Here is a 15,478-nt window from a genome sequence, read left to right on the forward strand (position 1 = left end):
ATTATGATTTGTCCAAATTGTTCAAAGGGGCTTAGAATACACCACGGGTCCTTCAGGGTTAAGGACCATGGATCACTCTGAGTTGCTTTCCTTTTCCCCAGCACAGTATGTGCCAACTACTAGGTCTTAGTTTCTTAATTCTTTTTGCAACAAAGGGGAATCAATCAATGAACGGTAGGTGCTTCATACACAGCTGAATGAATGAAAGACACTGGACTTCAAGAAAGAAGGTAAAAGAAAAAAAGTAAAAAAATAACAAACAAAAAAAGATTAAAAAAAGAAGGTAAAAGCTTCTTCAATTTCCCTTAAAGAGGTCAGTGCGATGAAACTAAAACCATGCAGCAGGAACCCACACAGTTGTTCTACTTGTAGTTTTGTGCACTTGGATGTTCTTTTTTTTTTTTTTTTTTTTTTGTGGTATGCGGGCCTCTCACTGTTGTGGCCTCTCCCGTTGCGGAGCGCAGGCTCCGGACGCGCAGGCTCAGCGGCCATGGCTCACGGGCCCAGCCGCTCCGCGGCATGTGGGATTCTCCCGGACCAGGGCACGAACCCGTGTCGCCTGCATCAGCAGGCGGACTCTCAACCGCTGTGCCACCAGGGAAGCCCCTGGATGTACTTTTTAATGCGCTTGCATGCAGTTTCATGTACCTGTAACTACTTTTATGCAGGGGACAAACCTGGCAAAATAAAAATGTTCGTGAACTGCAATTTAAAAGTTCAAAATAGGGAGCTGCCTGGTGGCCTAGTGGTTAGGATCCTGGGCTCTCACTGCTGTGGCCCAGGTTCAATCCCTGGTCAGGGAACTGAGATCCCACAAGCCACACAGTGCAGTCAAAAAAAAAAAAAAAAAAATCGAAATAAAATAGTAATAGCTTTACTGAGTTATCGGAGTGCGCATGCACACACACATTCTGAGAGTTTACATTGCTAACTTTGTTATATAGAAGAATTTCAAGGGGAAAACACATCCCACGTTTAAAGGTATACTGGGCATCCTGAGAAGCAGTACACTGAACCAGCTTCCTGTCTGTGGGCAGGATTGCAAAGCTGAGTGAAGTCAGGAGCCCATGGGATCCGGGCTGCTCATCACTGGCTGACGGTAAAGCAAACCAGGAAGAAGGATGCGTGGGACTCTAAGAGACCTGGGCTGCTGGCAGGGCTGCTGATGAGTGTCACAGTGACATAATGGTGTTTTGTCAGAAGGTCCTGTCTGATGTCAGAAAGTCAGAGATCATCTTATCTCCGGCTCCTTTAATTACAGGTTAGAATCTGTCCTGAATTTTCCATAAGCCTCCTTGAGTTTATTTTTATCATTAGTAGGTTACACTAGTTTTGGGAAATAAATGAATGTAATGCAAAAACATGCTTTAGACTCATTAGAAATGGCAGTCCAGGAGAATAACAGTCTCTAAAACAAGCAAAAAAACAATTTCTTGGAAACTTTAAGTAGTATGTAATAACAACGTTACTTTCTAGACAGAAGTTTAGTGTCAAACTGCCAGAAATTCAGGTAGAGTCGCTTAAAAGTTCCTTGGCAGTTTTCATCACAGTTAAATGTTTTAAAATAATTTTTGTTATTGGACAAATTCCTTATACTTACTCCCCAGTTCTATCATGCCTATAAATATTTCATGGGTCAAATTTTTCATATGTATTGAATTCAAAGGCATATAGCTGGTTTGTTTCAGGATATTTAAACAATCAGTTTTCTAGAGACAATACTTGAGTTTTAGCACTTTGCTTTTCGTTCTGATTAAAGACAAAACAAAGCCTCTTCTAGAAAGATAAGGGAAGAAGCATTGTTAGAGGCTTTTTATTTCCTTCTAAGTTTTTTGGGTTTTTTTTTTTGGCGGAGCCGCCCCGGTTCCCTGACCAGGGATTGAAGCCGGGCCACTGCAGTGAAAGTGCTGAGTCCTAACCACTGGACTGCCAGGGAATCCCTCTAATTTTTTTTTTTAAGGCATCATTACATTTATTTTTGGCCCTTTATGAGTCCTACCACACCAGGCCCCCGTCCCCCCGCCTCAACCAGCCCCACGCATTCCCACGCGTGGCCTGGACCCGAGGGACTACAACTCCCGGCAGGCTTTGCAGCAGGAGCCTGTAGCCAGGGTCTCCTGGGAAAAGAATTGCAGGTGGGCTTCACCAGCACGCTAATTAAAAAGGCCAGTAGGGGAGAGTAAATTAAGCTCTGAGTAGGAGATACTGGAGGAGGTAAAGCAAAAAGACCTGGGGATTATTCTTGGCCCTTAGGGAAAAGGAATTTTGACCTTGCTGCCCGCGGAGTAGGAGGGTGGCCAGCGCCAAAAGTCCTGATGGAAGAGAAAGCCGGGGGTTGAAACTCCTCCTCTAATGTTTTAAAAGAAGTCTAAAAATTGGAAATCAATCCGGAATGAGAAGGTATGGTTACCTAGCATCAGAAGAGACTTTGAAAGAATCTCTGTCCAGCTAAATCAGCATGAAGCTTTCCCATAAAGGCTGGGTGGTAGGTAGAAGTTCAGGGGGAAAGTAGAAATAGAAATATCAAAAAGTTGTGGGTGGTTTCCTTAGACTCATAGTAACTGGCTGTCTGCCCACATCCCCTTGGCATTTACTGCTCCAAGCTGAAGGCTATTTACTGCAAACACCTGTGACCATCTGCCAGCACAGGGCAAACCAGCAGAGCCAGGGAGCAGTTGGCCTTAGGAGAAGCCCACCCCCAACCATGGACAGGATGTTAGCGTACGAAGCCCCAGCCCCCTCGCCCTTGGGTGGGATGCCTCTGAGGCACGTTCTCTGCTGGTTCCCTGTGTCCCCAGCAGGACTGCGCTCCAGCTGCCCACAGTGGAAACTGGCTTGATTACACACTCTTCACTGGCCTCCCCATTTTCCCATTTCCCCTCCCATTCCTCTGCCAGTATTTCCTGATATCGCCTCCCAAATAAACCACTGGCATCCAAATCCTTGTCTCAAGGTTGGCTTCTGGAGGAACTCGGAGCCAAACACTGACCTTTCACATGTGGGATTCTGTGTATCAGGGGCTGTTCCCCTATAACAAAGAATAAACAACTCATCTGTTTCCAAGCGTGTTTTGGCACAGGTTAACATAATAAACAATTAGATGTGATTTAAAATATCAATAGGTAGGGCTTCCCTGGTGGCGCAGTGGTTGAGAGTCTGCCTGCCGATGCAGGGGACACGGGTTCGTGCCCCGGTCCGGGAAGATCCCACATGCCGCGGAGCGGCTGGGCTCGTGAGCCATGGCCGCTGAGCCTGTGCGTCCGGAGCCTGTGCTCTGCAACGGGAGAGGCCGCAGCAGTGAGAGGCCCACGTACCGCAAAAAAAAAAAAAAAAAAAAAAAAAAATCAATAGGCAGATTTAAACGTGATAAAAATAAAAGGTCAAGTTTAGAGATAGGAAATGAACACAAATGATAACTTCGTAACGAATTCATTGCATCGAGTTTTACTACATTGAGAGAGTCAGGGATATCTGCGGGACCTGACGTGTAGCTTTTAATTGTGCAACAACCAAAAGGCAATTGAGCGTGATGACACTTTCTGCTACTCCATCCGTCTGGGGGTGACTTGACTCCCTGCCTCTCCTCCTGGTGTCCCCTCACGCCCCCCTCCATAAGCTCCCCTCTTCAGTGAACTCTCCTACATAAGAGGAATTTGTTGAAATCCCTTATACATCCAACAAAGACCCTGCTTGTGTGGAATCACAAGGAAAGTCAGGGTGCTGTGCTGAATTCAGCAGCCAAGCAACCCGCTTGTCTCCCCAGAGAACAGATGGGGGTGGCATCTTGGTGACCAGGAGCTGGGACACATTGGTGGGTCACATATTTACAGTGGGCACGATGGGGCAGGGATTTCAGGCTTCCAAAAACAGTCTGAGGTAGGTACCCGGAACTTAAAAGAACGAAATATGATTTTGGCTTAATTTAAATAATTGCAGAAAGCATTTCCTTTTAATAGTTTCTAGAGATCAATTATCAAAACAGGTGAACAAGTCACGACCATAACATAAAATATAGTTCTGCAGAGCCATATCCCCAATGAGTCACTGCTGAGTCTTTGACAATTCTGTTTGTGAGATCAACTGACAGTCTATGAAAAATTGACAAAAGGGAAACATCACCTTGAGGTGTAAAATCCGTTATGAATGCTGGCGCTTCCTATAGTGGGGCTGCCCAGGGCTGTGCGGAAGGTATTTAAAGGATTCAAGGATAGGGGAGCGCTGGGCAGGGCAGCCTCTGCTGTCAGGGGCAGCACGGGCACTGGGGGCATAATTCACACACCTGAGTTAGGGTCTCCTGTTCATGAAGCAAGAGCAGCTTCGTTCCGGCTCCTTCCATCCTCTGCTCCAGCATGAGGGAGAAGTGCTCGATGCCTTTGATGGAGAGTTTCTCTTGAAGGGTTAGGATGACATCCTTACAGAGGAAACAGACAAGATGCGATCAAAATCAAGGCAGCCGTATTGTAGATTCCACATATAAATGAACTTATATACAAAACAGAAATGGACCCACAGACATTGAAAACAAACTCACGGTTATCAAAAGGGAAAGAGGGGAGGGATAAATTAAGAGTTTGGGATTAACATACACACACCACTATGTATAAAATAACCCAACAAGGACCTACTGTACAGCACAGGGAACTATACTCAATATTTTGTAATAACCTATAAGGGAAAAGAGTCTGAATATATATGTAACCGAATCACTTTATAGAGCCTAGCAACAGATTGTGCAGTGTAGTTGGCTCAGTTCCCCTCCTTCTAAATGGGGTGGCAATTAAACCACCTCTGAAAGTGGTCGACATGCCTGCATGCCAAATCCAGTCCACCACCTGTTTTTGTAAAATAAGTTTTACTGGAACCCAGTCTCGCTCATCTGTTTATGTATTGGCTGCTTTCGTGCTCTGCATGGGGAGACCTGAACTTGGTGGCAGGGGAGGCTGTGTGGCCTGTGATGCCTAAATTATTATATTTGCTATCTGGCCCTTTACAGAAAAAGTTTGCCGACCCCTAGCCTACCCCTCTGTAAGAGCACGTGGTAGTCGTGAGGAACGTGGGCTCTGGAAAGAGTCTGGCTTCTGCCCTGAGTCTACTTCGTATTAGCTGGCAGCTTAAGGCAAGTCACTTAACTTCTAGGCACCTTAGTGTCCCTGTCAACCGGGGATAATAATAATACCTGCCTCAGAATAGATACCAGGACTAAATGAGTTCATACATAGACAGCATTTATTACAGCACTGCTTGGCATACAGTTAGGGCACCATATTGATAACAGAAATTTTCACATAATGAGGTATGGGGAAGTCATTCTGGCTTATGCATGAGTTAACTTGAATTTTTTTTTTTTTTTTTTTTGGCTGCACCAGGTCTTAGTTGTGGCAAAAGGGCTCATAGTTGTGGCATGCATGTAGGATCTACTTCCCCGACCAGGGATGGAACCCGGGCCCCCTGCATTGGGAGCCCGGAGTCTTACCCACTGCACCAACAGGGAAGCCCCAAGTTAACTTGAATTTTATGCTAATTTGAACAGTCCGTTTGTGGCCTATCAAACATTGTACATCTGCCTTAATTATTTTTTTATTTTTAAAATTTATTTATTTATTTATTTATTTTTGGCTGTGTTGGGTCTTTGTTTCTGTGCGAGGGCTTTCTCTAGTTGCGGCGAGCGAGGGCCACTCTTCATTGCGGTGCGTGGGCCTCTTACTGTCGTGGCCTCTCTTGTTGCGGAGCACAGGCTCCAGACGCGCAGGCTCAGTAGTTGTGGCTCACGGGCCCAGCTGCTCCGCGGCATGTGGGATCTTCCCAGACCAGGGCTCGAACCCGTGTCCCCTGCATTGGCAGGCAGATTCTCAACTACTGCGCCACCAGGGAAGCCCTGCCTTAATTATTAAAGAAAAGGGCACACTGACCACAAGTCAAGAATGTCCACGTTAAAAATAAAGATTAAATGGCTCCCTTCCTGTGATACCAATGCTGGTCCTGTTTCGATGATAAGACTCCCTTCCCAGGTGCCAAGGTCATACTGACTCGCTGTGTACGTGCTGCTCTAGTTTTTTTGAAATCCTCAAGAAATGTACTCCTGACTTGTTTAATGTTCTTTTTCTCTGACAAGATATAAAACTGTGCTTGAAAACCATGCTTTTCTGGAGCAGTTTCTCAGAGTAATCTGGGAAGCTGGCTTCCGGTCTATAGTCCTCAGTTTGGCTGAAATAAAACTCTTTTCTAGTCTTATTATTGATTGTTTATTGATTATTTTTGTTGACAATGATGATATACATATATCAGCTTTTATTTTAAGTCTCCGGGGAAGGTAGAATGAGCAAGCTTTGTCAGCAATCCTTCACAGGATTAAACATTTATGATCAGAAAGGTGTTCTATACACAAGCACAAGTGGACTGCAATGTAAATAAATGTCCTCAACCATTACTTTTTTCATGTACTTGAAAACTAGTAAGTGATCTCTCTTCAAAGATAACTAATATTCAGATGCTAAAATCCCACAGAGCAACACTTGGCAATTTCTGGAGACAGTTTTGGTTGTCACAACGGGGCTGGGGACGCTACTGGCGTCAAGGAATTTTCTGGTCCAAAGGATCGACAATGTCAAGGGAGAGAAACCCGGCCATACACAGAAGTTTCTTTTTTAATTGCTCTTTCTGGGGTTTTGATTCTTCCCCGTGGACCATTTTCAGTTTCCTCTGGCTCCTTTAAAACAAAGATCCCCATACCTACCCACCACCAAAAAAAATCATTCAACAGAAATTCCGTGACTATACTGAATTTCATAAAAATATTCTGTTTCATAATTTTTGCTCAAGACCCAGAAAAGAGAAAAGAAAACCAGCCTCTGTGTGGCAACACATATTTTATAAAACATTCTCCTGAATCAGCAGGGAGGACATGTGCCAGCAATAGTGTTTTCCTATTGTGACTCTGTAAGCAAGAATTTTGGCAATTTTTATTAAACAGCATCATATCCCTTTCATACCTATACTATTTCCAGTTTACGCCTCCCAGTCTGCATCTCTGGTGATAATGAGGCTGTGAGGCACAAGCTAAGATAGCTTTAATTTCATGTGGACGCTTTGCATTGCTCCCCATCTTGTCATTGTCATCTGCCATCCTCAGGGAAATCAAACTTAGTCTGGGGTGGGTTCCTATAATAAAGAGGCCAGAGGGAATTAACAACAGGGCTCTCTTTTAAATTTAGATTTATTTCTGTTAAGAAATGCATTCAAGTCTTTACCTATATCTTCAGATGGGTAAGGGCTCCAATGGCAAGGGGCTTTTCTGACCAGTTGGTACCACAGAACAAGCCACAGTACCAGAGGGAGTTGAAACAATGTAGCTCTTTCGGGTTAGGTCAGGGGTCTTCAAACTAGAGCCTGGCCCCTTCGTTTGGAATCTGCCCAAGGCCATTCATTCACATATTATCTGTACAGTAAAGGATGAGTCTTGCCTGAAGAAAGGTTTGCCTCTTTGCCCCTGGCTCTTGGGAGGTAACCTCTAAGCCCTTGGAGTATCCTGCCTGATAGAGGTGTCTTTGTTCACTGAGGGGGGGGGCGTGGGGTGTCTTGGGCTACACTGGATAGTCTATGCTAACGATGGGATTCATGGTGGGGACCATGGACCATGTGGTATCAGCTCACCTCTGGAGGGGCAGGGTGCTAAGGTCAGCCACACAGGTGGGCAGCTGTGTCTAAGTGGACAACCCCCAATAAAAATTCTGGACACCAAGGCTTGGGCGAACTTCCCTGGTTGGCAGTACCCTGTGCACACTGTCACACACCAGTGCTAGGAGAAATAAGCACTGTCGGCATGACTCCCCAGGGGGACGATGACTGGGGACTCTCTGCCTGTAACTGCGAGGATACAAATGTGCTGCGTTCTGTGAGTGCTTCGAGTGAATTATTAAAGCTCAGGGTGGTCTTAAGGACCTCCTGAACCCACCTGCCTCTGGCTGCTTTCATGAGACAATAACTGAGTTGAGTAGTTGCAACAGAGAGCAAATGGCCCACAAAGCATAAAATATTTACTCTACAGGCCTTTCCAGGAAAACTTTGCTGACCACTAAGTTAGTTGATCAATACTTGGAGTAACATCTCCCTATAAATTGATTTTGAGTAGGAATAAAGGAAAAGGGCTTTTTCAGTCATCACCACTTAAAATTAGCAGTCTTGTACAAAGGAAGTTAATATTTCATCTGGAATGATTTAAGGATAATTTAAATGGTCCCTCATCAATCTAATATTGTCTGCTCTATTACCTGCTAAATCACGACCTATTTCAAGCAATTCAGAACAAGCTGCTTGTGGTATCGTGGCAATAAGAATGCACAGCGAGATGGTCTTGGCGGAAATAATTCCACTCATAAGGCCTATGCTGATTAATTTTTAAAAAATGAGAATTAGGGCTTCCCTGGTGGCGCAGTGGTTGAGAGTCCGCCTGCCGATGCAGGGGACACGGGTTCGTGCCCCGGTCTGGGAAGATCCCACGTGCTGTGGAGCGGCTGGGCCTGTGAGCCGTGGCCGCTGAGCCTGCGTGTCCGGAGCCTGTGCTCCACAACGGGAGAGGCCGCAACGGTGAGAGGCCCGCGTACCGCAAAAAAAAAAAAAAAAAAAAAAGAGAATTAGAGGTTGACTATTGGTAGGCGTTTTTTAATACAAAGTTGATATTCTCTTGATACATTATTGTACAGATCATCACTAGGTACCCTTTTTTTTTTTTAACCTCAATAAAACCCTTTTTATTGTGCCATTTGAAGAAAGCCTATTTTAGGCTGATAGAACATTAGGGGGCAATCAATTTCTGAACACACCTTTGCCCAATAAAATAGAGAATATGCACTTTTCTTCCCCAGGAAGGAAACATGGGGGTAAAGAACTCATACGCTTTGTTATACCAGGTGAGAACTCATTAGGTAGAACTCACCTGTGGCTCTGAAATAACAGGATTGCTTTGTGACTCTTCCTTTTCTCCCCTCTCCTAAAAGTACACCTCATTTCTGCCTTTTTAATGTATCATTTCCATGAAATTGGTTACAGCAATTGAAAGTAAATGTTATCTTTACATTATTCTATCCCTTGTTTTTTGCTGGACACCAAAGTAGCAGATACTCAATTAACATCTAACATCTTAATCATCTCCGTGGATAGCAAGGCTGAGAAATCATGCTGGCTTTGGGCAGGGTGCCAAGCCTTCTTGGTGACAGTCACACTATTTTAATTAATTTTCAGCTGTATTAAAATGACTAGCCCTAGTATCTCATGACTGATAGCATATTATATTGTTTTGCAACACACACACACACACACACACACACGCAGAGCAGAACCTTGTTAGTTTAAATTTTTTGTTTGGGTTTGTGTTTAAGTATTCACACACTACCTTATTTGGAAACAACCAAAAAAATCTCAGAAATAAACAGATAGTTCTGAATGAAGGTATAGCCGCACAAGAGTCACAGTGGGACTTCCACGCCGTACCTGGCAGTGTCCAGGTACACGGTTCAGCGGGTCCTCTTACCTTTATGGAGGTGGTGCAGTCAAAGCGAAACGATTTGGTCTGCCCATTTTCCAGATAGACTTTCAGGACGTTTGGCATAAAAAGAAGTGAATTATCCTTAACAGTTTCCTATTTAACAAAAAAAAAAAAAAAAAAAAGAGGAGGGGGTGTAAGTCAGTTGAATTAGGATTCTGCCCTTTGTAGAAGCAGCACATATCTGCAATTTATTCTAATCACAGCATAAGACAATAAAAAATCAAACTCCCTAAGGCCAACCAAAGTATCCCTTTGGTGATATCTGAGTTCAGCTGTTCATAGCAAAATTCTTCTCTTCTAGCTACAAATAACTCAGCTGAATCAACTAAAAGAACTTTTCCCGTCAGAAGATCGATCAGATGAGTTTTTTTTTTTAATTTAAATCAAGGTTTCCCACTAGAAAACGCAATGACAGAAATAACACCTTTGTAATTAGACCACAATGTTTGGGACCACAAGGCCAGACTTTAGCAGAGCAGCATGTCTTAAACAGAAAGAAGACCAGCAATGACGATGTTTCACATGATGCCTGTTGGCAGGGGTCATGATGGCGAATCACAAGCATTAACAAGCTTCAAGTTTAAAGTAATTTTGTGAAATGATTTTTAACCCATTTAGAGATGTTCCTCAAACTCCAAGGGGATATATGAGGAACGGGTTAGTGTGTTAAAAGAATAAAACACTGTCTGTAACAAACAGATAACTTAAAAATAAGTCAAAAAGAGATGTTTGAAGCGCAACCAAAAGTAAACAAAAGACACACATTCCTTTGAATTTTCTCTTCAACTGGAAGTGGGGAGAGACGAAAGGGGGAGCAGGAAGGCAAGTTGGGTGAGTTCCACGAACACGTGGTTGGTCATGAAGCCACAGGAGTGGAGGGGAAGTCAGCAATTAGGAAAGCGTTAAGTCCCTTGTTTTACAGATGAGGAAACTGAGAGGAGATGGCCAGAGATTTGCTACCGTCCTACAGTTGGTCCATGAGAATTCAGTCCCTAAGTATGTCCGAAACAGTCTCATGCCTTTCGCTTCCTGTTTCTTTCTCTGACTCCCCTCCCCTCCTCTCTACTCCTGAGGGCTTCACACACGACTTTCCTGCTGCCCAATTCACTGAGTTAGTGCAGCTCCAAGTCCAGAAGGAAGGCCACACAACGACTCAGAAAAGCAAGAGGAGACCGGAAAGGAAGCCGGTCACAAAGGCTGAGGGCCAGACAGCAGACCGAATGTCCCTGCCACGCTCAGGCCTGTGGTGAGGCCGCGAATGCTGCAGGAGATGATCGACCCCCAGAGCTGTCCCCACACACCAGCTGCTTTTTATCCAGGGACAAGGGGAAGCTGCCACAGCAGCTCCTGGAATCATATTCTCTCTAAAGATGCATAAACTGATTGCCCAATCTCATGCTCAGAAGCTTGAGAAAAGATGAGGTAAGTTTCCCACGACCCTCTGTGTCATAGTCATTCTTCTGGGACTGGAACTAACAGCCTTAAACTGGGACAGTCTTGCTCTGAAATGATAATTATGGTAGCTCTGCATCCAGAGCAATGGGGATTCACCGAGAGGAACAGAAGAGACCGTGGTGTGAAAGGGGGCAGAGGGGATGGGGTGGGACATGGCCACTGGGAGGACAAGGCCACAGCTAAAATGTACATGGGGCAGCACAGCCTTCGGCCCCATCCCACAAACATCACAACCGTTTGGTAGACTGGCCAGTTAAGCCCCTGGATTCCGAGTGGGGCAGATGCAGGTCAGCAAGTTTTGGCCAGAAGACACTTGGCACCATGAGTGCCTTGCCCGGGATACACAGGCCTCTATCTGCAAATTCAAATCCAGGACCACCCAGGGAAGAGTCTGTGGCCCTTAGCAAGTATATCATGGATGAGATTTTTATCCCTTTGAGTTTATTTAAACAACAAAACCTCGACAACAAAAGGTGGCATTTCAAAGGTCCAAAAAATATGAGCACCCTGGACGGTAGCTTGCTAACAACCAAAAATACTAGGCTATATATTTGGGGGGAAAATTGAAAATAAGCATCCTATCAATGTTTGCATCATTCATTTTGAAGATCAATTATGTGCCTGACTAGTCATGATTCCTATCAAGACCTATTGATGGAGGTGTGGGCAGTATTTCTTCACTCCTGATTGCATATAGGAAACTTTTCCCATCATTTTAACTTCTTTCCATTTTGATTAGTTGAAAGAACAGAGACATTTTATTTTGGATAAGGAAAACCTCAGGGGAAACCCTTCTCAAAATATAGAATGGGCTGTTATATGGAAGAATGCGTAGTTGGCAGAATGGGGAGAAATAGGTGCAAGTTTCAAAGAGGCATATTCTACTCAACATGAGGCAATGTCAAGTGATCTCAAACCGAACGAGCTCCTCTGCAAAGCAGCGAAGTCTCTAGCTCTGGACTATGTCTTCTGGGTTTGCAAGGGGAATACAGCTGGCACAGCCTGGCGATCTCTCAAGCCGTCTACAGTCCTGAGATTCGACACCCCTGTGAAATCCAACAACCAATTCTGAACTGATCATTCCAGCGGGGTGACTGGCTCTGCTTAGTGCAAAGCCCCTACACCTCAAGGCCTCTCTTTGAGTCACCAGCGGGTGTCTGTCAACTCACCGACACTTGGCCGTTGATGATGACCTCCTCGGAGAATCGCACTTTGACTGGATTGGACTTTAACCTTGCCTTTTTTGCAGCACTAATAAATGCTGATTTGGGAGACTAGAAAATAAGAAAACATTTGATCTGATTATTGGTAATGTAAGGCCAACCTTGTAAGAATTGTTTCCTATCTTTATCCTCCCAGATATTTAACATTTTTGCTAAAAAGTGTTTGTTTTGGTGCGTGCCCAATTCAAGGACTAGATACAAATTATGGATGCAGTTGAAACCCTGTTATGTTCATCAAGCAATAAGTTTGATTTAGCCACCAGACCAGAACTATAGACAGCATGTTCCATGTTCTTACTGAGCACATTTCCAAGGACCTTTTAAAATGACAGTTGTGGAAGTACATAAGTCCTGCTTCCCATACGGAGCTTTGAGTACCATGCAGAAGGTTAGGTGGTAGCCAAATCTCATGTTGGGTTTATGACAAGTTGCTCATTAGTTATGTATTTTAACAAGGTGGAGAAGAGCCACCGATAGTTCTAAAATGATTGATAATCCTACTGTTACTCACATTAATGGTGTATGGGCACGTGAGCAGGTAAGGGGACACACACGCACACGTGCAAAAGCTCCCACGCTTTATGAGCCCAAAACTTGAGTTTCAGCCTCTTACTGGTAACCTGTGATCCTATAACCTTACTTAGAAGTGAAAGGTAGAGAGGAGACCTTGACTTAGAAGTGAAAGTCAACTGAATCACTTTGCTGCACAGCAGTAATTAACCCAACCTTGTAAATCGACTATACTTCAATAAAATAAATAAATAAGAAATAATATCAAAAAAAAAGGTCGACTTCATGTTCTGCCTCATCCTCTAGGCCCTCTGTACTGTCTTTCATTGGAAAGAGGGGCTGAGGGATTCAGTTGGTCTCCCTCAGAAATGGGAAGGACAATGATAAAACCTGCTTAGAGGCTGTGATCTTGGTCAACTGCCTTCATCTGAGAATCAGCCTCACTGCACTGTTTTAACAAAGCCTGTGAGGGGAAGGGAACTCATGTGGTAGGTGAGCTCCCTACCATGTTGCAGGCACCATCTGTTTATTTTGAAAAAGAAATGCATTCTCTATGGAACCTAATACAGAGGTAAATATTTAGCTTGAATCATACAACTGCAATTTTATAGATTAAAATGGTCAAATATTGGAAACGGCACACGGTTCAGCCTAACGTTTTTCATACTATACAGTTCTAAGAGATTGAGGCTGTTGTGTAAAGAATTCTAGTAATTGACTCTAAAGTCAACACAGAGGTTCATCCTCCTGTGTATTGCATTAATCTCAAAGCACAGAAGCCAGTTAGGGTGTCCCATACTTTGAATTTCAAGTAAAATGAAAGCAATAAAAGGATTCCCATCTTTGTCAAATACAAGTATACTGGAGATCAATTTAAAAACAATATGATGGAATGGATAAGTTAAATGTGGTCTAGCCGTACAATGGAAGACTATTCAGCCACAAAAGGAAAGAAGTTCTGATACACGCTACAACATGGATGAACCTCGAAAACATCATGATAAGTGAAAGAAACCAGACACAAAAGGCCACACATTGTATGATTCGATTCCACTTCTACGAAATGTGCAGAATAGGAAAATTCTGTCTCTATGGAATAGAGACAGAAAGCCGATTAGTGGTTGCCAGGGGCTGGGGACGGCAGTGAGGAGAATGTGGAGTGACTAATGCGTATGGGGTTTCCTTTTGGGGTGATGAAAATGTCCTGGAACTTGATAGTGGCAATGGTTGCATAAGATTCTGAATGTACTTAATGCCACAGAACTGTACACTTAAAAACGGTAAAAAAAAAAAAACAAAAAAAAAACGGTTAAAATGGTAGATTTACGTTATGTGTTATAATAAAACAATCATTGTTGGAAAAACACATGATAAAACATGTGGATGTGTATTCCTGGGTGGAGTTCTGCCTTAATGCTCAGAAAATCCTGTTATTTCAAAAGTTCCCCTGTGTCTTAAGGGCAGCATAGACGGATGCTTTGGCCTCCAGAGTTTCAATTCTTCCACTTATGCAATATGTTCTGAGAGAACGGCTGCCCTTTAAAAACAAAATGAAACAAAAATCCAGACAAACTCTGAATGGCTCCTCAAAAGAATAGCTTTGAACATGCTCAACGTGACTTTTAAAAGTCCTACTGCAAAGCTGAAGTCATGGGACAGGGATGTTCTCTTCAGTACCGTAATTACAGGCCAAGCTTAGTCATGATGAATGAACAAATCATACAGTAGGGAGTTCATCTGCTTTTGATATGTCATTTTTTAGCTGAAGGGAAAACATTATTCTCCCGTAATGATTTTAAGCAGGGGATATTTACGTTGGCACAATGCGTTTAGCTCAAGTGAAGCGGCTGTAATAAAGCTACCCAGAACAGACACTGCTAATTAGATGCGATATTTGAATGCAGTAACGCCCCACTTCCCCAGCATTGTTTGGGAATGATGTATGTCACATGTGTTCAGTGTGCCAGATACTGAGGTTCATTCCTCTCTGCATCTGAATTTTTAAATGTGGTATTTTACCTTATTTTTCTAAAATGTTACATAATTCCTTGCCTCAATAAAAAATATATTTAACAGAATGTAGTTTCTATGCATCTCATTTGATGTATAATCTTAGAATGCAGTGATGTTCCTATGGAAGTACAGAGGGTTATTTGCCCCTAAAGTGGTCCCACAGAGCAGAACTGGTCAAGCTGGGGATGCTTGTCTCTTCTGCCTGTAGCTATTGCATGCCCGCTTCTTGGAGCCTCATTCCTGAATTTATTTCCCATGCCCTAATGACAAACCTGGTAATCTAGGAAAACCAGAAAGAATATTAGATAGCCAAGGTAGTTAAGTAAATATTATTTTATACATATTTTGAAGTCAACAGACCCGGGATAAGAATCTAAGAATCCATACAAGTTGCATTTTTCTTGTTCTGGATTTGTGACTATTTCATATAATGGACATACATTTTAAAAATTACTTTTTGATGATAAAAACATTAGCTCTACAAGTCTGAAGTTTACTGAATTAGAATCAGTAAAGTAATGGCTTCTTCCACTGGCTGGAGTTACCTCTGGTACATGGGGTATGCAAACCAGTCATGACTGCAGTTTTGACTCAGATCTCTCTTTGTTGCTAAAAAATGTACAATGTGCACCACCCAAAAACCTGATACGTTAATTCCTGGCAACCTGCCGACCAATAGGTGCTGATCACAAGCACTTCATATCCTGTGGTGGAAATGACAAATAATTACTATTTC

General features: G+C 43.4%; 1 protein-coding gene across 1 annotated transcript in view; it reads right to left on the reverse strand.

Moving 5' to 3' along the window:
• Positions 1-15,478, reverse strand: part of FRMPD4 (FERM and PDZ domain containing 4) — a 181,532-nt gene that overhangs the window by 26,197 nt on the left and 139,857 nt on the right. Inside the window, exons 5-7 of the mRNA XM_060138152.1 lie at positions 12,166-12,270; positions 9,527-9,634; positions 4,280-4,411 (exon numbers count right to left, since the gene is read on the reverse strand). Of these exons, the coding sequence (XP_059994135.1) occupies positions 4,280-4,411; positions 9,527-9,634; positions 12,166-12,270 (345 nt within the window). The remainder of the gene's footprint in view (positions 1-4,279; positions 4,412-9,526; positions 9,635-12,165; positions 12,271-15,478) is intronic.

This window comes from Lagenorhynchus albirostris, chromosome X (genome assembly GCF_949774975.1).
Source record: "Lagenorhynchus albirostris chromosome X, mLagAlb1.1, whole genome shotgun sequence".
Classification (NCBI taxonomy): Eukaryota; Metazoa; Chordata; class Mammalia; order Artiodactyla; family Delphinidae; genus Lagenorhynchus; species Lagenorhynchus albirostris.